Below are 22,916 nucleotides of genomic sequence, written 5' to 3'. Positions count from 1 at the left end.
GAAGCTGTGCTTATGTCTAGCAGGCCACTTCAGAAGGGCTTCCTGTGATTCTTAGCATATCCACTTGGTGGCAGCCTTACCCCACTCTGTGCCCTCCCCACCCAGGTCCCACCCAGCCAAGAGCCAGCCTCTGGGCGTTTCCTAGGGAGCCTCAGGGCACCCTGCCTCCTCTTCACACCCCTTGCCTACCTGAAACTCTGATTTATGCTGCAACTGGGGGATTCCACATGTAGATAGATGTGTGCAACAGACCTCAGCGCTGCCGTCAGCCTGGCAGGAGAGCTTTGGCCAGTCCATACACTGGAAGTGAACAGAAACGGTGTCTTAGTTACTTTCTTGCCACTGGGTCACAATATCTGACACCCACAATTAAAAGGAGGAAAAGTTCATTTTGGCTAAGAGTTTATAGAAGTTTCAATCCACTGTTGGCTGGCTCCAATTCGGGACGGCACAGGAGGGGCGAAACAGTCCGTGAGGCTGCCTTGGAAAGCAAACGAGTTCAAGGGAGGCAAGAGGGGAGGTAGACTGTTCCAGGCCATGCCCTCAATGGCCCCAACTGCACTGCACCTCCCAAATCACACTGAGCTATGACACAACGGAAGACTAACCCCTGATAAGTATCACACATACCCATGGTCCAATCGTCCTGCAGAGGCCCTACCTATGAGTACGTGAGGCTTTGGGTACATCTATATATAAACCATAACAACTGGCAAGAGGCTGGCTGTGTAGCTGGTAAATAGCTTGGTCAGGAGACTCCAGTAGACATTTGTTATGTACTTGTTGAGCATACTTGCTGTCTTGTGCAATCAGCTGTAGCTGGAAGATCAAGTCCTTGAACCAGAGTGGTATTGCTGGGGGTTCGGGGAAAGTTGTACAGCATTGTTATGGTCATTGTTTTCAGAAGCACGGCCTTTAGCTTTCTTCTCCAGGCCTCCCACAGTGGCATGAACTGCCCAGTGACCTGTTAATAAACCTTGTTTGGTTTAATCAGGCAGAATCCATCTCAGTTGCTTATAGCTAAGAATCGTGGCCACTATGAATACTAATATCAATGTGTCTCCTGCTAAAGTACAGAGCTTTAACTATTAAACGATTCTGAGGCAGGAACCCTGGCTTTGTAGATGAGGCAAGCATACTGGGCAAGGTAAACAAATTTGCTCACACAGCAAGGACAAACCAGAGCCAAGATTCCAATGCAAAGTAGTTGCTTTCTGAAGCCCAAGATGTGTTAATTGTGCTAGGTTCTGAGCCCCATCAGGGTGGGGATGTTGTCACATACTCATGACTGTAGACTCATCACATAGCACAATGGTGGCATATGGCAGGTGCTCAATGAGTATGTTACCCTTGGTGAATTAATGAGCAAGCGAAAATGTCATGTTCTTTTTTCTTGCAAAGTGCTGAGCTCTGGGATTCTCCAAAAGCAAGCTGAATAGCAGAGAAGGCGGGACCTTTCTTTGGAAAGTCTCAGTTCTGTCTTGAGGCCTCTCCTTCACTTCAAGATCCCATGTCCTGCTTCTCCAGCTCCACTGCAGTCTGAACTTCAGTAACGGCTGTCGGGAACTTAGTTTGTTGTTGCCTATATTTGGAAGGCCTATTTGAACAGTAGCTATGATCACCCTGGCAACTGGCTTCCTTGGTTTTGAGAGCCATTCCAGGTCCTTGTCACAGTGTGAGAAATTTAAATTTGTAAGTCCATGGAAAAGTTATTGGAATTTTAGAAAGTTAATTCCAATCTACCACTTCTGGTGCAACCCACTGTGAGATTAAAGACAGTAAGACATATTTATAGTTATGGGGGAGAAGGAGCCAGAATAATGGTTCACCATAATGAAGACCTCGACCAGGGCCCAAACCAGAGTTTATTAATTCGTGGAGAAGGGAGTGGCTTGAGGATGACTGTGAGTATGGTGGGAAATAGGTGAGTACTGTGAGCTGCGCTAGGTAGGAGCCTGAAGGTACCACTGCAATATGCAGACAGAAGGATTTGCAGAAAGACTGCACAACACAGTGAGGCAACATCTTAATGTTTTAGGGCTGGTGCTTCTGCTCTGATGTGTAAAATTTTCCAACCCGGGAAGTCATAGCTTCTTATCTGGAGACTCAGTTCCAGCTGAGAGCCCTGGAGCAGTGGCTCTACAGCCTGCCCAGCTCAATCAGGTATTTTGGGGGTTATGGGGCAGGGAAACAGTGCTGTTGCTTAGCTTCAATGATTGCACATCAGCACCTCGGCTAGCCCTATTTATATTGCTTAGAGCCAACTGAAGGGATAAATAAATAGCCTGGCCAGCTCTGGACATTTCAGTACATGGAGATGGGACCAAGTTTAGCCAACATGGAGATGACTGCTCTTTATTCAAGAAGAGTCATCCAAGTGGTCCTCCATAGCCTGTGTTCAGTGCTGTAGGCTGCAGTAGATACATAAAATTGCTGGTGCCACAGGGGGATAGAATTGGAACAATGTTACCTGTGTGTAACATGGGTTGGTCTCCCCAATCCAAACCTGCACTGTGGTCACCCCGCTTTGCGTGAAGACACTGATTGTCCTCTCTTAGGATACACTGACACAATAGTCTTCCTCTGGTGTGTAGGAAACAGCTTCCCAACGGTGCTGACTTATGCTCAGTCCACTTCCTGTTTTCAGCAACAGCCCTTCTAACCTGTGGAAGCAGCCATTTGGAACATTCCTCCTGCCCTGTGCCCACCACCTGTCCCAGGGCCTCGTCCCTAAGCTAAGCTAAGCTAACCAGCAGTTCAGACACAGCCTTGAATTCCTCCATTCTTTGGTTCCCGTGCCAGGACAGGCACCAGCAGCCAGCGCTTCTCCCAGGGTGTGACTTGAAATCTGAAAGCCTTAGCCCAGGTGTGGTCTGACCAAGACAGACAAGAGGGGTGGCTTGCACGTTCCTTGCTGTGTTTACCTTCTGACTACTTTCAAATCCCAGCTCTGCTTCTTAGTCACTGTGTGACTTTGGACAAGTTACCAAACCTCTCCGTGTCATCGCTCCTTCATCTATAAAGTGGGATTAGTAATAGTGTCTACCAACAGAATGGTTCTCAGGACTCAATGAGTGTTTGTAGAGTGTTTACAACAGTCCCTGACATAGTGTTGCAGAAATATTGCATAAAAATCAAGCTGTCAGTGTCAATATCTCAAGTATGTTTGAATGTCTACACTGAGCTGCCTCTTGTTTTGCATTTAAAACCAATTAAAATTCTGTAGCCCTTTTTTCCTATTCAAAATACCTTCTGCTACTGAGCCGCAACCCTGTCAATATGTGCTTTGCTGGTTGGATACTCAGGGTTACATCCATCCTTAGGACGTGACATAATTTCAGCTGCTTGCTTCCTCAATCAGCCAAGCTGGGCGTCTTCGGGATGGTGGCTCTGACTTCTCTGCACGTGGTGGGTATGCTGGGTCTTGGGAAGTGTGTTGCTTTCATCCAGGCTCAAGGCTGTAGCACTTCCTGTTCACTCCTTCAGGGTCGCAGAGCCTCAGGGAGGACAGTGCCGGGGCTGAAGCTTGGTGCCTCAAGGCTGAGATGCAGCCAACCATGTGTCTGTTGGCGTTTCTTCAGGCCAGCTACAGCAGGATTTCATGTCCCAGCCTTGCTGAAGCAGGATCTCTGGGGCTAGGCCTGGGGAAGCCCAGTTTAAACAAACAGCTCAGGAGGTATGAGATAGTGACCATGGAGGAACATGGTAAATGCTGGGGAGGAGAGTTACTGGCCCATATGGCGCATTGGTGGTTGCCCAAGAGAGACCCTGTTTTATCTTAAAGGATCCACTCTTGTTCCTCCCTCAGCATGAGGACACAGGGTCTGGCAGGATTTGTGGCTAGTTCCCAAGGCTCCACACTGGCTGCCTTGCAAGGATTAATCAGGTGAGAGGTCACCCCATCTTTGTCCTTCACTGACACTGTCCCCTGTCTGGGAGGCTCTTGATCTCCATCATCATGGGGAGCTGTCTAGACGGACAGACCCCTTGCATTGCCTTGCAGTCACTGGAGGTGACAGCCAAACCCCTGGGTCTGGCTACTCAGGAAGAGGAGAGAGCACAGTGCTTCCCTAGTGACCAGCTCCTATCCCTGAGTCTAGCAGCCGCTTCCTGATCACACCCTGGTTCCGCTTCACTCTTTCTCGCTTCACTGGGGGAGAAGACTTCATGGAAGGCATCCGCCAGGCTTTTCTTGGCCAGCCTCATCCCTCTCATAGCCATGGCTTTGAGGCGGCACAGGTAGACCTGGGAATGATGTCCTGCCTTTCAGGTCCCTTCCCCCAAGTCCTCCCAGCTCTATCATCATGTAGGTTCTTCTTACTGGCTGGACATTGTCACCAGCCTCGGGAAAGGAGGGGTGTGGTCATTCTTGATCAGAGGTGCAGCAGGCAGTGTGAAATCCCACTCCAGACATGTGTGAGCCCTGTAACTGGACCTCACCACTGCCTGGGATGTGGATTTGCTTCAAGGTGCTGGGAAGTGGACACTACTGTGTGACTCTAGTTCCAAGGCATCTCCTTTGCTCAGGTGTAGGACTTGTATGCCTGAGCGCTTGCACACACACACACACACACACACACACACACACACACACATGCATGCACGCATGCACTCACACACACCCCTGGCAGGTAGCTGGGCTGGTATGCATTTATGTTAACACTTTACTACTCTATCCATTTGTTAGGTCATTCATGATGCTGATAAATGTCAAGTCCTTGCTTTGTGGTAGGTGCTGGGTAAAATGTTTAATGACGCAGGCTCAGAACTTGGCCCGAAAGAATGGAGGGTTCAATGGGAAGGACAAATATTAAATGAGAGTAAATAAAGCACGGTCTTTGGATACAGCCAAATGATGTATTACAATTTACAGATTATTTGATGTTCAGTGGCCACAGTGCCAGAACAGAACTGAGGATTGCCTGTCTGGCAGTGGTAGAGTCTTGGGACCATTTGCAGATTTCTGTAATGGGACCTGGAGTGGAGAGGTGCTACTCACAATAGCAAGGAGCATCTCAATATTTTAACACCTGATGCCATCAAATTGGCAAGTGCCTGCTGTACACTGGCCCTGGACAGCCAAGATCAGGTGACAGGGAAGGCTCACAGAATCCGAAGATGTTGCAGCTGAGCTCTGATAGTGAATAAGAGTCAAGGATGTGAGTGGACCTTGGGGATTGCTAGCGCATGTTTCAGAGAAAGCAAGAGGAGTTCAGAGGAGAAAAAAGCAAGGCACAGTTGAGAAAATACAATCGTATCACTGTCTCTAGTTTATGCAGTGTGAGACGGGTGTGGAGGGTAATTAGGGGTCTCATCAGCAGCAGTAAGAGAGCCAAGCAACGCGACTCTAACTTGATGGAGATTAAGTTTTCATTACTTGGTGAAAAGGCAGGTTGAAGAAATTAAGTTCAATATTATAAATCTTGACTATCTTACAGAATTCATTTCACCTTCACATGAGAATCATGCAGATACAAGTCTGAGTTAAAGAACCAGCAGAGGAGGACTTGTACCAGGATGTCCTTCCTGCCGTGAGCAGTCCAAGGACTCCAGGGCAGGGCTGGAACCTCAGCACGGCATGCTTTATACACATGATATTGTTTCCAATGCATACATACTAATAATGAGGTTTAATTTGTGAATTAGCACAGTAAGAAATAAGCAACAACTACTAGTAGAATAGTTATAGCAACACAGTGTAGTTAAAGACATTTAGCCACACTACTCAAAATGGAATACGAAATTTTGGATTGTTTATTTCTGGAATTTTTCATGTAATGTTTTTGAACCACAGTTGACCACAGGTGACTGAAACCATGTAAGGTAAAACCATGAATCAGAGGAAACTGCTGTCCTTGGAATGCAAACTCCTGTCTGATCTTAGGTTTCTGCTTGAGTGTCATTTGCACGGAGAGGTGTTCCCTGCTTGTCCTGTGTATAACGATAGCTCCTCCCTTATGAAACATGTACCTATTTCATCACAGCATGTGTCCTTGACTTCTCCAAAGTATTTTTTCAGAGTATATTATAAATATTTTTTCAAAATATAAGTGACATGAGGTAGCTCTTGTTCCCCTAGTATCTAGAACGTCTTTGGACTTGGGCAGATAAACATTTGTTGGATGGGTAGTGAATTTTTTGGTTTGTAGATTTTTGTCAAACATTACCCTCCTGATAGGGTGTCAGTACAGAGATTATATTGTAGAACTAGAGTTTATAAGACAGATGCAGTATGGGAACACCGAGACAAGTTCCTGTCCTCCATGAACGAGCCCTTGACAGTTGAACCTGAGAATGGAAACTGAATACAAAGAGAACTGGAGAGAGGATATGCAAATGGGGAAAATGCATTCATACCAATAAATCATTAAGGTCACACTCAACAAGACCGTCAATGGCCAGACAATATCTCTACTATTGCTCAAAAACTTGTTCCTATTTTCTACAAAATTGCCTTCACTTTCCCCAAATCAGTCTCTGCCTCAATTGCCCCTGTAAGTCAGGGTATTAGCTGAGAACCCAGAAAAGACAAAGAATGCATAAATGGGACTAGTTGAGTGTGGGAGCTGCCTGGAGAGCAGTGAGGAATCTGAATTCCACTTCAGGTGGATGGCTGAAATGTGGGATGCTAAAGTCTAGGGCTTAGCCAGGAGATGGGATGGTACAAATGGAGTAAAGGAGAGCACCACCAGAGACCAGGAGGTCATGCTGAGGACTTGAAAGTTAGAGTGGATGTCCACATGAAGCCCTGGGGTCACCCAGGTTAACAGTGGAAGTGTGGAGGACCAGGGGCAAAGAGCCAAGTCTTCACATCAAGAGGAGATGAAGAAGAGATAGTCTAGGGTGATGCTCACAGTGAGAAAGACACTGCCCCTGTTCCCAAGTGCTAGGACACTCCAGGTGCGGGTTAGTAGTAATCTTCAAGAATCAGAGTCCCCAGGGAAGACCAGGTAAGGAGGGGCAAGACAGACAGACACTTGATGGTGGAGCAGGGGAAGAAGAGTGAGATTTGCTCGTTATATGGGACTTCCAGAGCAGAGCTGGGGAGTGAAGCAGGCAGGCAGAGGCCAAAATTATAACCCCAGTGTCTTTTTTGCTCATATATTCCTCTACCAGTCTCCCATTCTTAATTGTTCCCAACCACATCTAATAGTGAAGGCAGTCATGTGGTCATCCTTCCTTTCTGTAGTATTATCTGAGCTGAAGTCAGACATAGCAAGAGAAGTGAACTCTAACGCCTCGTTCTGCAGATAGCCCGTGACATTTGCCCCGGCACAGAGGTGCAGGCTTTCTGGAATGTTCATTGATCACATGCTGCCATGCCTTGGAGAATACTTTCTTTAATGTTGTTCAGAGTCTAGCATGATTTCCCTAATAACCTCTGTTGATGTTTCCACTGGTCCCACCATCAGCATCCTGCGCCACTGACTGCTTTCCCAGTGCTCCACTGGCCTCCTAAATTGGCTCCTGAGCTTGTAAAAGATACAGGTTTCCATGGAAATGGACAAGTAATATGAAAGAGGCCTATTTCCTTTGGAGTCTCTGTGGCCATGCAAAATATCTGGGATTCCTGTTACCAAACCTAGATCTGGGTCGATGCATTCATCTGCAAAATATGTCCACAGTGTTTGAAAATTTCAGATATTCAATAGAAAAAAACCCAACATTTTTGTAAATTCTCGGAAACGGGAGAGGATGTGGATCACTTTAGGACTTCCCAGGAGCTCAGCAGGGCCACAGCACAGACACAAGTTGGAGAAGTGCTAAGAATGGACAGTTAGTAAAGCTTGACCCATTTGGGTTGTGTTTGTCTTTTGTAAGGATTTTGCAGTTTTGCTGAATGAAGTTGAGAGCCACTGAAGGTCTTGCTGGGAAGACACAAGTAGCGTAATGAGTTTCCCATTCTGCACAGGTAATTCTGTCCAGGCCGAGGCTGATGGATTGCAGGCAGCTGGAGGAATTACAATGGGGCCTCCCGCACTGTGTTATCTAGCTTCTGCCATCCAAGCTCAGCCGCCGTGAGGAATCTGTAGGAGCTTTGCTCTCACCGGGCGCTCAGAGGCATCCTACTCTGCCGGCCCCAACAGCACAAGGGATGAAGCCAAGTCTCCTTTTACAAGGACAGTTCCCTCGGGCGAAGTAACTGCAGTGTCTCTAAATAGCACCCAGGATGACAGGGCGTGAGGTCCTGGCAGCACTGGCAGCATTCACTAGGGTGGAGGAAGGTATAACAATACCAGGGTGATAAGATTCCCAGGAAATCCTTTTCTCCCAGCAGTCACAAATCTATTCTCCAGGCATGGCGGTCAGTGGGACGGATGGAGGCAAATTCTGTCAGGGGACTGAGAGGAGGCTACTCTGGAAAGGAGACCTGGGGTCACGTTTTCTCCACCTCCGCCCATGATTTTAAACACATGCTGTATCTGACAGCTCTTATATGTCTTTCTACTCTGGACCTCAAAGTCTCCACTAGAGGGGTCACAGATCATATCTCCGTTTGAAAGCACACTTCTCAAATCTGTTTCTCCTTCTTCACCTTCTTCTTTTTTCCCTTTGGAATGTGAAAAGCACTTCCATCCTTTCGGTTGCTTGGTCATCAACTCTGCAAATCATTCTTGGAATCTCCCTCAAACCTGCACCCAGTCCACTCTCCAGTAAGGCTGGCTTTGTTCACAGTGTGTGTTCAGAATCCGGCCACCCCCTACCCCTCCTCTGCACCAGCTGGCTCCCAGCATGCCATCTTGTCCCACCTGGCTTACCGTGTCCTGATTAGTGCCCTCACCTTCTCTTTTACTTTTCTATGGTTTGTCACACACCCAGCATCCAGAGCGATCATTCTAAAAGTCAAGGTTGTTGGATTTATGCTCAAAAATTTCCTTGGAGTTTCCTTTTTTCTTAAAGAGGAAATACTCTCACAACTGTCATCAGACCTTATGTACCTGGGTCCCTGCTGCCTGTTTACTCTCTAGCCCATCCCGCTATTTTCTCCCGCGCCGTCACACTGCCCTCCTTTTCTGTCCCTCAGAAATGCCTACTAGACCTTTGCATTTGCTGTTCCCTCTGCCTGCAACCCCTCCTTTCAGATTTTTGCCTGGTTCAGCCCCTCACTTCTTTCAAGTCACTGCTCAAATGTCATCTTTTCAGAAAATCCTCTGCCTTCCCCATATAAAATAATAATTCCCCTTAATCCTTTAATACCTGGATGTTATCCTCCACTGCATTTACTACTGTCCTCTGATTTAGCTATGATAGGTTAAATAATACCAGGCTCACAAATCGCGAAATTAAGTGGCTTATTATGTAAGATTTCTCCAGCTTATACTGGATTCGGAGAGCCAATTATTAAATTTTTAGAAAGTTTGTGAGCCAATTATTACACACAGCCATTTAAAAAGTTAAATTATAAAAAGTTATGTATCATTTCATTAATATTATAATATTGCTATCATATATCTTTTTCCTTGAAGGTATTTATGACGATCATGTCTGTATGGTAGGAATACTGTTTAATAATACTGACCCCTGTAACTAAATCCTCACCTGGGGGCACCATATTGGAATCAGCTCTCTTCTGAATATTCAGGTGCTGCTGAAATTAGTAAGAGCTACAGATCGGGGCTATTTATTGACTTTTGTGTTTTTCTAGATTTGAGCAAGTGATGGGGTAAATATTTATGATCCAGATTCAATTTCCAGCTGTGTCATGACTGCATCCATTACAATGTAAAAACCATAAAGTACTTGAGACAGTATTTTCCAAGTATTCAAGAACTTATACTGGATAGAAAATTTAAAGCGATTGAACAAGTCAGTCACACTATTGGTGAGTGTGTGGTTCTGACACAAATCTTGTTCGCTCACTTATAAATGAACATACGAACCAACATTTAAGTTGGACCACGCTCATCTGTGGATTGGAACCATGGGCTGATTATGCAGACCAGGCCAGCAAAACTGAATCATAGCATTTTGCTCCAATAGGTGTCTATCATTTCAAGACCTTTGTATTTTATTATTTTTAGACGCCATCCCTTCTATCAGTAGACCCATACCAAGCACACACACGTGCCTGCTGCCACGTGCCTTTGGGAAGGCTGCTGCTACACATCTACTGGCTTAGCATGGGGTTTACCCTTCATGCAGTCCCCACGTCCAGTCTGGCCCTCTTCACGTCCCTCACTCTGGGCCTAGGCAATGGCATCTGGAGCACTGCTGATTACTTTGCTGGGGGAAGAGGGTCATACAAAGGCTCTTCCTAGAAGCAACACAAGCTCCTTCTGTTTATAGTCCACCGAGGAGTATGAGAGCTGAGAAGTGCAGTCCTACCGTGTGCCTGGAAGGGCAAAAGGAGAGCAGAGGTATCTGTGAATAGCCTAGTGGGCGCCGGATCTGTTTCGTGAGCTCGTGGTTCGCCTCGATCCCACACTTGAATGTAGCTTCCATTCAAGAGGCATTTTCTCAACTGTTGTATCTCAACTGCAGGGCATCTTAGAGATAGTTGCTCAATATTTCTGAATGAATCTGCACGGTGACTAGTCTGGAGGAGTGAGGCTTGGGAAGTAGCCCTTGTGGGTCAATAGAGAGGGTCATCGTTCTGCGTGCTATGCAAGTCTCCGTAAGTGATGTTTCTCGATCCCTCCACACCCTGAGGCTAGATATGTGAGTCAAAGGAGACCACACAGATGCGTATGGCTGTGCTGTTAGAACAGGCAAGTTAGGCACCCAAGACACAAAATAAAGCAGGTGGCACTCTCAGATTCGTGCAAATGTAGTCACTTGCTTGTATTTGGCGTTTTAGAACCTTAGGTGGCCCGCCCAGTTTTGGTTCTGCAGTCAGTGCTCCTCTAGAAACTCCTGGTTCCACAGATTATTCAACAATTATTGATATGTACTTTTAGCCAAAAAAACCCCACTACACTATTCCTTCATGTAACTGTCTAGTTCACCAACTATTACTTGACTATGTTCTCTAGCTACTTCCTGTCTGTAATAAGGGGAATCTGACTTTTGGAGAGGTAAGTAACACTTCCAAGGTCAATTAGGAAGGCACAACCATGATTTGAGTGAAACTTTTACAGATCCATTGTCTGGACCTTCTAATCTAGGACTCCTCCATTAACCTTTCCAGAAACAGAAACCACTCTTGGGGCAATAAGAACTTCAGAGCTAGCTGACCACAGCTTAAAAAGCAAAAAACAAAATATACACAAAAAATAACACAAGAACACTCACGATTTGACTCACATAATGGACACTGAATTGAAAGAAATCCCAGTTTGACCATAATTGCTTTTTTTCTTTCAGTTTTTATTGAACACAAGTATTCTGACAGAATGCAAAGTCAAAATTCTCAGTTAGTACTCAGTATTTACACCAGTGAGAATGGAAACAAGGGTGGTGTTGATGTTTCACTTGGTAAAAAGTTTTATAACAAGAGAGAAGGCCCCCAAAGTACAGCGTGTTGGGTAGGGATGTTAATGGAGGTCTGAAGCCACCATCCAGACAGACAGCCTAGGGTGAAAGCTGGGACATGGGAGGGTCCACAGAAAAGTGTGAAAACAGGGTTCCGCTTCAAAGCTGCACTCTATACACCAGGCCCTTCAGGAGTGGGAGACCATGCTCACGGCACCCGAGTGCCTTCCCGCAGAACTTGAGCATGACAATCTTTCTGTGAATACATATGTATGGCACATACACATATAGACACATCGACACGGAAACCGACGGAGTGGATGCCTCCTTGGGAGAATTTAAAAGGAAAATCATATGCTTTTATCTCTTAACATAAAAGATAAGAAATCTTAAAAATAAAGTGACTCTTTGAGTTTACAGGAAGGCTTGATCTTTAAAAAATAAAATAAGATAAAATAAAGGAAAACTCATGCACACTGAGACAAATGAATGTCTAATGTAAAAGAGGCAGACTGAAGTGTAGGCAGTCTAGGGACCAGCACGGCAGGGTCAGAGCTCTGGGCTGCGGTGGGGAGTCAGCCGCACTGGCTAGGCTGTGTGAGGACTGATTACACCTACGTGTCAGGGTCAATCACAACCACTTGTGGTCTCCAGGATGGTGTTGGCCTCATTGGTCAAACCACTATGGTCATAAGACGAGAGACACTGATTCCACTGAACAGCCTGTGACCAGAAGCGTCCACCCACCACCGGGCCCTCTCTGTCTTAGGTGCCCACTTTCCAATTCTGCTTGTGCTCAAAGAGCTGTCTTCCTGTGATACTTTTTCCCAAGGGCCTGTGCCTTTGAACTAGAGATCTCTGTAGGCCCTAAACTCAAAGGGGCCAGGACTGCATATTCTGGGATCCTCCATTTCCATCCCCAGGAGCTGAGAAAATGCAAAATAACCCCACATTTAGCAAATGACAAGACCATTATTTTTCACAGTTTGAAATGATAATCTAGCATTGCCACCGGTTGGCCTGCAGAAGTGTCAGAACGGGGGTGTGCGGCCCAGAGTGAACGCAGAGGCAGTTTGGCCCCCCTAAACTCTTGCTGCTTTGCACCTTAGGAAAGGAACTCATGCCAGAGGATCAGTTTCAGCTGACTTAGCATCCTCTTCTTCGTCATCATCATCATCACTTATAGTTCATTGTCTTGGTTTAAAGGCTTCGATTCCTTATAAGAGTTATTTTGTTTCCTGAATATTTGTCTGAACTATCTGCTACACCTTCCACAACCAAACTATGTTGAAGTTTTATTTCAATACTATGACAAAAACACGTTTCACACTAAAATATTCACGCATCCACAGTGCACAAGCTTGCAGTTCTAAAGTAGAATGAGAAACAAAAAGCAAAATTTCTATACAAAGGGCTGGCTTTTCCCTTCTCCCCCCTCCCATCCCCCTTAAAGTTTCTGTATTTCCCCCCCGCCCCCACTTGGTTTCCAATCCAGGAAAGTTGTGTTATGACTCCAGACAGTAGTTTTTTTTTTCTTTGTTTCTACAAATGCTGCCTAAGTGAACAGAAGGCTGATGTTACTTTACTTCAACAGATTTCCAAAAAAAGACACTAATTCCCTGAAGCACACATGCTCTTCCGCTCAAATCTAGATTCCGGGCTCAAAAGGAAATGGTCTGTATAGATTTTATTTGGCTTTCTACAAAAAGGGGATGTTTGGGGTAAAAATGTGTGTTCACCAAGACCAGCCCCAACTATACAATCGTCTCTGCTTCATTCAACAAAGCCTAAGGAGTCCTTCAGAAGGAAGGGTGCGGGTGCCTGGAAGGCGGGTCCTTTGTCACAGACACAGGCAGGTGGCGGCTCATCGGAAAGTGTTCTAACCCCCAAAGAAACTTAAAAGAATCCAAACCCAAAAGGCCAAACCATTCCAGAACGAGACGGATTTTCACCTGAGTCAGACACAGGCAAAAAGCTACAGCTCAGAATGGGATGGGGGGAAGAGCCACTGTAAACAACAGTCTTGCATCGCGGTGCCCTGTGCTAAAGCTAGCCTGTGATGATCCCACCAACCTCTAGGCGGTATCTGTTACTTAACAAAAAAAAAAAAAAAAAAAAAAAGGCAACTATTTTACACAGACATTTAAACACAAGCAAAGTCAAACATTTGTCAACTTGTAAACACTGGAAAACAAAGTTGGCAGAAAGAAAGAAAAACCAAAGTAAAAACAATACAATGAAAAAGAAAGAAAGCAAACGAAGCCTGAATACTGCAAATTGAGATCTACCCCCAGAAGCTGCAATTTGGCATTCTCCCTACAAAACAAGGGTCTATGTGGGAACTGAACTCAGCTAGAAAGGGCGACACACTTTGCATACTGAACAAATACAAAGTGAACAGAAATTATAACTTACTTATGAGGTTTTACAGAGTTTGAACTTGACTGAAAGTATAAAAATAAACTGTGGACTTTGTTCACTCGGTTAGTCTTAATGCCTGAAAGTATTTCTCCGAAACTGGTCTGTGCCAATTGGGTAACACCACGTGCGGTCTCACTGAACCTAGAATTTTTTTTTTTTCTGAGCTTCCTAGATTCTTAATTTGGGGTCCTTTTGTTGGATGTTTAAATGGTTTCAGGGAACGGCGTGTCCTAGTTTGGCTGTGGGTTTAACCTTTTTGTCTCACAAGGAGTGCGCAACAAAGGAGCCCTTTCTATAAACCTACAAAAAGGAGATCCCATGTTTATCTGTTTAATTTTTTTTTTTAAAGGCAAAAGACACTAGAGGAATGCGACTGTGGTGGCGTGTGTGCTGTGGTGTGTGTGTGTGTGTGTATGTGTGTGCGCGAGTGTGGTACTGGAGATGCTCTGGCGAAGCTGCTGTGTCACTTTTTTTGATCTTTGCTCGCAGCTCGTCACCCATCATGCTTTGCTCTCATTCTCCGTCGTTTGTGTGGCATCGTTGGGGACCGTCTTGACTTCGGCTGGCACTGGCTTCGTTTCTGACTCCTGGGACTCGGACTTTGCTTCTACTGGGCCCTTCCTGCAGAGAGTCACAAAAACAGCACTGCTGAGACCCTAGACAACAGACACCTCCCCGCTTTTGCTCTGGCCTTCTGGGGACCCTTATCTCCAACCGCCAAGCCTGTTGGGATCACCATGATCCTCCAAATCCTGGACACTTGACTTTTAAAAGCATCCACGTGACTCTACGCAAAGCTCAGGCTGGGAAGCACTGAGTGAGAATGAACCCTGGCCTGCTCCAGCCCACCTGAGGTGAGGATGGTGGCCTGGGTGGGGTAGGGGGAGCTGGCTTCCCCCAAGCGTCTGGCAGGCATGTTACTAAGAGAGAAGGCAAGGCTAGGGCTCATTTTTCATTTCCTGGTGCTGACATGCAGGGGAACTGGTGAGGGTCTGTTTAAAGCTTTTAGTGGCAGCGTGACAGCTTATCTGAGGGCAGGCACAAAGCCTCTGTAAGAACCAGGTCTGACTTTGCCTCCACAGATCTCGGGAGCAAGGGACAGACCTAATGACACAGGAGAGGGGTGCAGACCCCAGCCTGAGACATGCCAGTGTCACATTTACGAAACCCAAAGGTTGAGAGCTTTCCCTTGCACTTAGGGACCTAACAGGCACTTGGTGCCCCACAGCGGAAGCCAGGTTGTGGGGGGAAGAGCAGGTTTCCCAGCTGGTGTGGGCTGCATCACATACCGCATCCTCCCTGTGCGTGGCCTCAGGGCCTGCCTCCTCCTTCCTGCACAACAGCGCCTCGCTAGTGGGGACCTGGCCTGGCCCCGATAACATACCAACTATGCCCAGGGTGGCAGAGCAGGGCACCTTGGCCTCCTTAGCGCCTTCTCGAGAGTGCTTGTCAGTGGCCTGACTGCGGGGCTCCCCAGGGAAAGCAGAAGCCCCGCTCAGATGATAAGGATGAAACACAATTAACATGGCCTAATTAGTGAGCAGGCGGCTGCTCGCCTGCCCGGGCCCTCCTGCCTGCCCCTGTTCTGCCTCTTCCCAGTCCCGTGGTTGACAGTCGCCTCAGAGAAGCCCTGGGTGAGGCTGAGGACACATCTAACAAGGAGGACACGGCACAGCACAGACGCACACCACCACGGGACGCAACCCGACAACAGCAGACAAAGAGAGGCCGTACTCGGTCTTTGCTGGTGCAGGTGACACAGAGCTGTCTGCAGTGGAAGGAGCAAGCTCGGGGGCTTGTCCACTGGCCCCAGCGGCGGGAGCAGGAGAGCCCAAGGCTGCAAAAACATCCTTTGCAAGGTCAATATCTGGGGTCTTGAAGTTCCCTTCGTCCATTTTAAAGTCCTCGCCCTGGGAAGGGTTTGTGGCGCTGACGGAGGCAGCCTCGCTCTTCGGACTAGCAGGGGCTGTGGCTGCCTCGTGCGGGCTCTTCACAGCGCTGGCCTGGGTGGGCTCTGGGTCCGGGCCTTTGGTGCTGGGAGCCTCCTGCTTGGCCTGGGGCGTTTCTGTGGCAGGGGCAGCTGCCGCTGCTAGTGGACTGGCTGCCCCTGCTGGGGTGGAGGCTGGCACAGGGGTCGATTTGCTGGCTGGAGGGCCCTTGGAGGCCTCCCCTGCACTAGCTGGGGTGCTGGGGCTGAGGACAGCTCCTTGGTTAGCCAGGACACTAGAGGACAAATTGCTGGCAGCAGGGGCTGAAGTTGGGGTATCGCTCAGGTCAACAAGGGGGGCGACTTTGGGGGCTGAGGCTGGGGACTGGGAGGTGGTAGCGACCCCGGGACCCTTCGAAGGGGTGGGCTGGCCAGCCGGCACAGAATTGGAGTCCGGCACGGCCATGGCCGGCGGGGCAATACTGGAGGTCAGGGTGGTGGTCTCACTGGTGGGGCTGTTCTGAGCAGTGGCAAAGGTTTCGGTGATAGTGTCAGAGTTAGTGGTGACGGTGGTGACAGAAGGCAGCATGTCCTCGACAGTGGCTGTAGTGTCGGCAGGTAGCCTGTGGAGAGGACAGGAAGTAGAAGAAAATAGACAGTGAAAGCTGAAACATGACAGAGAAGCCAGCAGAGGGCTGAAGCCGAGGAGAGGGGCCATGGGGGTCATGCACAGGCAGGAACACAGGTCCACAGAGAAACGAGGACGCTGAGAGGAGGCACACGCCCAGGTAGTGGACAGAAGAGGACACAGGAGACAACAAAGAACATGGCGGTGTCAAAGGGACCTGCTAGCCCTTCCTCCCTGCTGATGTGCCTCCGTCTCTCTGCACAGGGCTCCTGTCCCTACAGGTTTGTCTGAGACGTTCTGATGTCCAGCCCCGGGGCTCCACTCCAGGAGAGGAAGCTTTGGCCCAGGGTCCACCCACTCCTGGGCCCCAGAGCAATGAGGCCAGCTACCCTGCAGAGCTCCAGAGCAGGGATGGGGAAAGTCAGGAATCAGGCAGACGCTGAGTGCTCGAGAGGCTCCTGAGAGCACTGGGTTCATCCACAGAGTTCTGTGGATTTCTATTCCCTTCTCAGCCATGGGATCTTCCATGGCTAGGCAGGAGTTTCCCTAAGAACAGTACAGCTGGTGGGGGCCCCTGAGGCTTTTGAACAGATGAAGGCCAGGGAGTTTAAGTAGGTAGGTTCCCAACTTGTAGGGTTTTAGAGGAAAACAGAGAAGCCTAGAATCCTAAGACACCCTAAAAAGAATCAGCTAGCCTCTCTCAGTCAGGTTTTGCCTCTCTTAAACCATTTCCAGAATAATGGTGGGCTGGAGCAGGCCCAAGTGGGAATGGGCCCGGGGTTGCCACTTGTGCAAGGAGCCCCATAAGAGCTCTCACAGACACCCGAGTAGGACTAACAATGCCTTCTCTCTGAAGAGAGTGGGGTCAGGCATTGCCTCGTCAAGCAGGTTCCTGAGGCGGTTCTGGAATCCTGGCTTGTCCAGGAGAGGGCAGGAAAAGTCGGGGAGAACAGTGAGGGGGTCGCCGGCCCTCCCTCCCACGTACTCGGGCTCTGTGAGCGGCGTGGTCTCATTGGGTTCTGTGTGTTTCCCTCCATCATGGTTGGGAGTCCGCTCCTCTTCGGTTCGAACTTCCACGATGGGCTCCTTGGATTCATCTTTCCTGTGGAGAGAGTTCTGCTGGTTACATCCCAGGGCAGAAGGGCCGTCACCAGAGAAAGCAACCCTGGCTCGGGGTGGTGAGGTCTCACCCGAGGCTCATTCAGAGCCAGGGACGAGCGTTTGTGTCTCAGCCTGACCCGTGGTGGCTCTGTGTCCTTGAGCATAATTGAGTCACCCCTGCTTCAGTTTGCTTAAGGCAGGTAGTAGTGAGTCCTGGCCCAGTTTTTATGAGGATTACACGGGATGATGGATGTAAAATGGTTATCAAAGTGGCTGGTTCAGAGAGAGCTCAATACTGTGCACGCCTCTGTGAGTGTGCACACAGGTCTCGGTGCATATGTGTGTCTGGCATGTGCGGGTGCTAAACCACCTGTTTTCTCTCCTCATCCCTGTTCAGCTTGCTCAGGGCAGCCCCGCCCTGCAACGGTCTTCAAAGGTCTTTTGCTCGGCATCATTTCTCTGCAGATGCTGATGGACAGAACAATCTCTGCATCACCATCTCCGCAAGGACAGGAATCTTTATCCTTTTTGGTTCCTGTTTTACCCCCAGCCTGGAAATCAAGCCTTGCCCTTAGGAGCTGCTGGCTAAGTATTTGTTGAGTGACACATGAATGAATGAGTCAAAGAATGAAAGGCGGTGAGTGTGTCCCTCGATTCTGATCTATTTTGATTTTTACACGTTGGTGAGATTCTACTCTTCTAGATTGGGAGCTGTGCCTAGGAGCCTGCTTTTCAAACAGGTCACCCCTAACTCCAAGCCACCCAAGACTACCCTGGGGGTGGCTTTTTAAAGTGGATTTTGCCACTCAGGGTTTCCAAATGAGGACAGTGACTGTGGAGGAAAGGTCACTGCATGTGGCGGTGGTGAATGGCTCAGAGGTGACGGCTGCTGGCTCTTAGGCTAGGGGCGGAGCCCAGACCTTAGTAGCATGCGTATCTCACTCACGAGAAGGCGGCCTTGCCCTCCTCCATGTCCTTGCCCTTGGCTCCAGGCCCAGCTTTTCCACACAGGTTGACGGCAATGCACATAAGCAGGCCACACTTGTTCAGGAAGTAGCAGGTGATGTCCACAACCACCAGGAGTAGGACAAAGATGACAATGAGGATGCCCACGATGGCCCCCGTGCTCAGGCCTGATGTGGGGCTGCCATTGGCTTAAATGAGAAAGAGATGGCCAAAGGTTAGCATATTGAGATTGAGTCCCTGCCCTGCAAGCAACAGCCCTTGGGGAAGGTCAAGCCCAGGGCACAAAGCCAGAGCATTCATGTGCAATTTCCCTTGGGCTTTTCTATGCACTGGTGTGGAGACAACAAGGTCTCTCTACCCTTTCAAAGGGGAAGACACAGCTCATCTCATCTCAGGTCAGGGACAGGATGAGTCCCCAGGTTAGGACGAGTGTGGACTCTGGAAGCAGTGTCCCCATCCTCCTTTCAAACCCAGCATCTCCCAGAGCCACGTGCTCTCAGAGCCTGCCTGTGAGTGCTGGGAGCAGGCTAAGCCCAGCTGGGCAGTACTTGAGGACACTGGGTGAAGACACATCTGGAGGGCACTGCTGTGTGTTCCCCAGGCTTCAGAGGGCGAGTAAGCATGGTCACTGGTTTCCAGTTAGGTACTGGCTTGGAGAAGAGTAAGGGACGGGGTCCCAGATAGGGTCCCCAGGGCGTCCTTGTGACTTGTAGCCTGAGAAGGTGCCCAATACTGCCTCTCCCCTTTTTAGGAACAGCTCCAAAGGAGTCCAATACTGGACTATGCAGACTCATGAACTACCCCTCCACCCTGGCTGCTCCCCCCAAAAATGAACGTAGCCCATGTGTATTTGGAGACGTGGCAGCCTCTTCAGGCCTGGTGGGTAAGGTGAAGACTGGGAATACTCACCTTATAGGAGCCAAGCACACTCTGGTCAGACTTCAGGAAAACCAGCTGACACACCCAGAAGTGCACACTCACACAAACAGGCACACTCATATGCAGGACAAAAGCCCACACAGACAAATACATTCTCACCTCTCAGCAACACCCAACCCCTCAGTTCTGGCTGGGTTCATTTGAAAGACTTGGCCTGTCTGTCTAGTGTCCCTGTCAATCACCTACAGGGCCCCACAGTTTAGGCTCTTAATACTATCACAGAAGGATCCAGGCTCAGCTCTGTGTGGCCATGACGGTTGTTAGCTGCTTGGGATGGCCTCACTGACCCCTTGCTGGTTTCCATCAGTCTTTGGGAGACCAGCCATAATGCTATGGTAAGCAAGAATCTATGCAGAGCTTTGCCTGTGTCCATGGGGACACAAGGACCCCAAATGGAATAATGGCACTTCTGATTCATTTATCTTAGGCAACGCATGGGTCCAGAACCACTACCAAACCTTGTCTCAAGTGGCCTTGGAAAACGGTCTGTGGACTGGAGGCAGGACCTGGGACCAACACTATATGGGGCTTGGCTCACTCTGCTGAATCAAGTGGGCTGACACTCGTGTGTCAGGAAGGTCATAAAACCCCAGGTAAGCAGTGTAAAATAGGCTGCTATTCTGTGCTCTGGGGGAGCTTGATCTGTGTGCTGTAGGGTCCTTGCTTAGGTGCTCTAGGGCTTATCTAGTGGCAGTGCCACTCCCTGGTTCTTTCAAATTTCATCCAGGGTACCAGCCATGTGACCAGCATAGTGGAGAAGACCTCTCACAACCTATTTTTTCTGTGTGCAATAGGGCCTGAGCTAGAAGCGACTCTCTGGGTTCCAAACAGGACCCTGGTTTGCCTCCCAGCCTTTCCTCCTCAGGCTTTCTGGCTGGCCCTTTCCACCCTAACCAATTCCTCCAGAAAGGCCTGAGACTGGCGAGGGACTCTGGCTACCTTGATTCTGGCCTTTTGCAGAAAGAAACCAGCCTTCAGCTAGAGTGGAGGCATTTTCTCAAAAGCTACCTAAAATGCACAGGCACTTCTGGTTGGTTGCATAAAATAAACACCTGTCCATTTTCCCATCCATCTGCATTGCACCCAAAAAAGAAAAGAAAGATGCAAGCGTTCCCCATCTTTAGGGTCCACAGCTGTTTCCTGGAATGGGCAGCCATTAGGTCTTGAAATTTCTCTCCATCCCGTGACATTGGGCCGGAAGCCACTGTAGTCTTTTGACTTCAGTATCTTGTAGGTATAAAGAGCCTACTTCCTGCAGAGGCTGGAAGTATTGTTTGGTGTCTATGTAGGCTGCATCTATATTTTTGGACTCAGTGGCATGAATCCTACATGCTGAGGTTTACATGTAAACACGGAGTCTGTCTCTCTGTGCACTGATGCAGCTGGGACAGATTTTGCTCCGGGCTCATCAGGTTCAGCTGCAGGCCACACTAGGTCTAAGGATGACAGCGAGCAGAGGCAGGTGGGTAAAAAGACTTCATGGTGGCACTAAACCACAGGTAGTGCAGGGTTCTCTTCCTTCATTTGATATAAAACGCCAAGGCTTTCGCTGGCCTACACCCTACATGTTCTGTGGAATCTGTCCACCTCTCCGACTTGTGTAAATGGTGGCAGGACCCTGGCTCCCTGTGACTCAGACAGGCCACCCTGTCCTCTGCCTGCTGTTTACACCAGGACCTCGCCCCGGGGCCTGACACTGTCCCCTTGATGAACACTTTCAAGTGCGTCTGTTTGCTCTCTTGCAGGCCTCAGTCACTAAGTGACCTTTTCCAAGAGGTTTACCCTGGTCTCTTCTCTAGCAAAGCACCCCCAACTCACGTGCCGTTCATTCTTCTTACCACTCTCTGCCATCTTCTGTTCATTTACATGCTTGCTATCTCTGGCTGTCTCTTCTAGAATACCCTAGAAGGTGCTGGTCTTGCTCTCTTCTCTCCCCTCGGTACCTAGGATGACCCTGACTCAGGAAATGCTCACAGACTATTTGTTGCATGAACGCATGTTTAGCCTGGAGATGGTAACACTACTTTCACAGCTACAGGTCTGCCGTGAGGAGGAACAAGGAGCCTTATTCTGCATCAAGTCAGCCAATGGAAATCATGGGGAAGGCCTGGGGTGAAGATGTCGGCTCTATATAAGTAAGAACTATCGGAGCTGGTCACGCAATGCACAGGCCAGCTGCTGGTTGCTGGAGGTGTTCAAGAGAGGAAGGGCAACTCCTTGGCCGTGACGCTGTAACGCTGTGGATGCACTGCACTCAATAGGACCTCGGGTGGAGGATGTCTGTGGGTTCTCTTCAACTGCGAGAGCTTATCACTCAGGTCAGATGTTCTAAGTATCTGGAACAGGGTTGGATTCCTTAAGCCCCGTCTCCACAATGCATACTGAGGACTTTTTCCTGGAAGACTAAAGTGCTCAGTAGAGTCCCTCTTTAATCATGATCCTTGTGATTCTATTTTTGCATGAAAAACAAACACTGTTTAACTGGGGGTGAGTGTCAGGAAATGGGATCTGCGCAAGTACCCCAGATAATCTAGGTACAGCCCACCATTCCTAGGCTTTCCCTTCCCTCTGTCACAGCAACCACAGCTGACCTCACCCCGATCCCTCACCAAGGAGGAACTGGGCCTCTCACCTGATGACCTGACAAAACATTAGCTTGATGTACTGGATAGACTGAGAGAAAGCAAAGACTCTCCTACAAGAAAGGAACCCAACACTGCTAAGATTCAAGACTCTTAGAGCAAGTGAGATGCTACTCACATTACAGGGAGCCCTGTGGCCACAGTTATAGAAAGGAGCTGTAAATCAAAGAGCGAGCACAGTTCAGCTGGACGGGAATTCAAGGCAAGTCAATATCACCCCTCTTGGTTGATGTTACAGAACTATTTAGTCCAGGAAAGCTACTGGCACAAAGGTTATTTCCTACATCTCATGTAACATTTTATAAAAGGGAAAATAAAAATATCTCCAGGGATCCATCGATCCACGATCTCCCCTTTTACCTTAACTGACTCACCCAGGCACCTTGCATGCAAAGAAGGCTTCTTGGGAGCAGTTCCTTCATGTTCGCTGAGGTCAAACCTGCCTTGAGCAGTGAGATTATGCGGGAGGGGCTGTCTGTCTTCTGGCTCCTGGCTTGGGGGGAAGTTGGCACTCAAGTAGGAACTGGCTTGCCCCCAAACTGCCACTCACACATGCCTTAAAATGGAATGTGGGTCTCACGCTTTATAGACACCTGGATGGGCTGGAGTCATTGCGCCGTGGGGCCCAGCTACATAATTTCCCTCTCAGCCTCCTAAGAACATGAAGATTCTCAGCATGGTTAAGTCTCACCAGGATTCTGGCTCACTCAAATTCCTTACAGATCTGTTTGCTACTTCCTAGAAATGGCTTCTATAGGGGCTTGCAAGACGTGTCTAAGTGTAATTACAAACAAAATACAGTTTGTCAAAAAGAACCTTCTCTGAGTTTCTCTGTGTCACAAGAACCTGGACAGCGTCGGTTAGGAGTGAAGGTTTTATG

At 48.5% G+C, this 22,916-nt stretch overlaps 1 protein-coding gene and 1 long non-coding RNA gene across 18 annotated transcripts in view; one reads left to right on the top strand and one right to left on the bottom strand.

The window, feature by feature from the left end:
• Window positions 1–11,286: 11,286 nt before the first annotated feature.
• The window catches only part of Ncam1 (neural cell adhesion molecule 1), a 287,828-nt gene continuing 276,198 nt past the window's right edge, over window positions 11,287–22,916 (bottom strand). For 6 of the 10 annotated variants that reach the window (XM_063255767.1, XM_013155502.3, XM_063255765.1 and 3 more), the window contains 4 exons: window positions 18,436–18,643; window positions 17,374–17,490; window positions 15,568–16,383; window positions 11,287–14,454 (listed from right to left, as the gene is read on the bottom strand). In XM_063255767.1, coding sequence (XP_063111837.1) covers window positions 14,334–14,454; window positions 15,568–16,383; window positions 17,374–17,490; window positions 18,436–18,643 — 1,262 coding nt within the window. In that variant the 3' untranslated portion in view covers window positions 11,287–14,333. The remainder of the gene's footprint in view (window positions 14,455–15,567; window positions 16,384–17,373; window positions 17,491–18,435; window positions 18,644–22,916) is intronic. The other 4 variants (XM_063255770.1, XM_063255771.1, XM_063255772.1 and 1 more) reach the window with 1 other exon arrangement.
• On the top strand, window positions 14,448–22,851 carry LOC134477606 (uncharacterized). 8 transcript variants are annotated; one of them, XR_010049637.1, is made up of 5 exons: window positions 14,448–14,687; window positions 15,433–15,692; window positions 17,887–18,126; window positions 19,207–19,987; window positions 21,427–22,851. It is a non-coding gene; the product is annotated as an uncharacterized LOC134477606 (long non-coding RNA). The 8 variants fall into 8 exon arrangements; XR_010049635.1 differs by having other exon boundaries at window positions 15,378–15,692; XR_010049633.1 differs by having other exon boundaries at window positions 14,448–15,692; window positions 19,207–19,334; window positions 19,822–19,987.

The sequence above is a fragment of the Cavia porcellus genome, unplaced genomic scaffold, assembly GCF_034190915.1.
Source record: "Cavia porcellus strain 051 isolate PalLab524CR breed Dunkin Hartley unplaced genomic scaffold, mCavPor4.1 scaffold_9, whole genome shotgun sequence".
Classification (NCBI taxonomy): domain Eukaryota; kingdom Metazoa; phylum Chordata; class Mammalia; order Rodentia; family Caviidae; genus Cavia; species Cavia porcellus.
The sequence above is the reverse complement of the archived record's forward strand: the minus strand, read 5'-3'. Positions and strand labels throughout refer to the sequence as shown.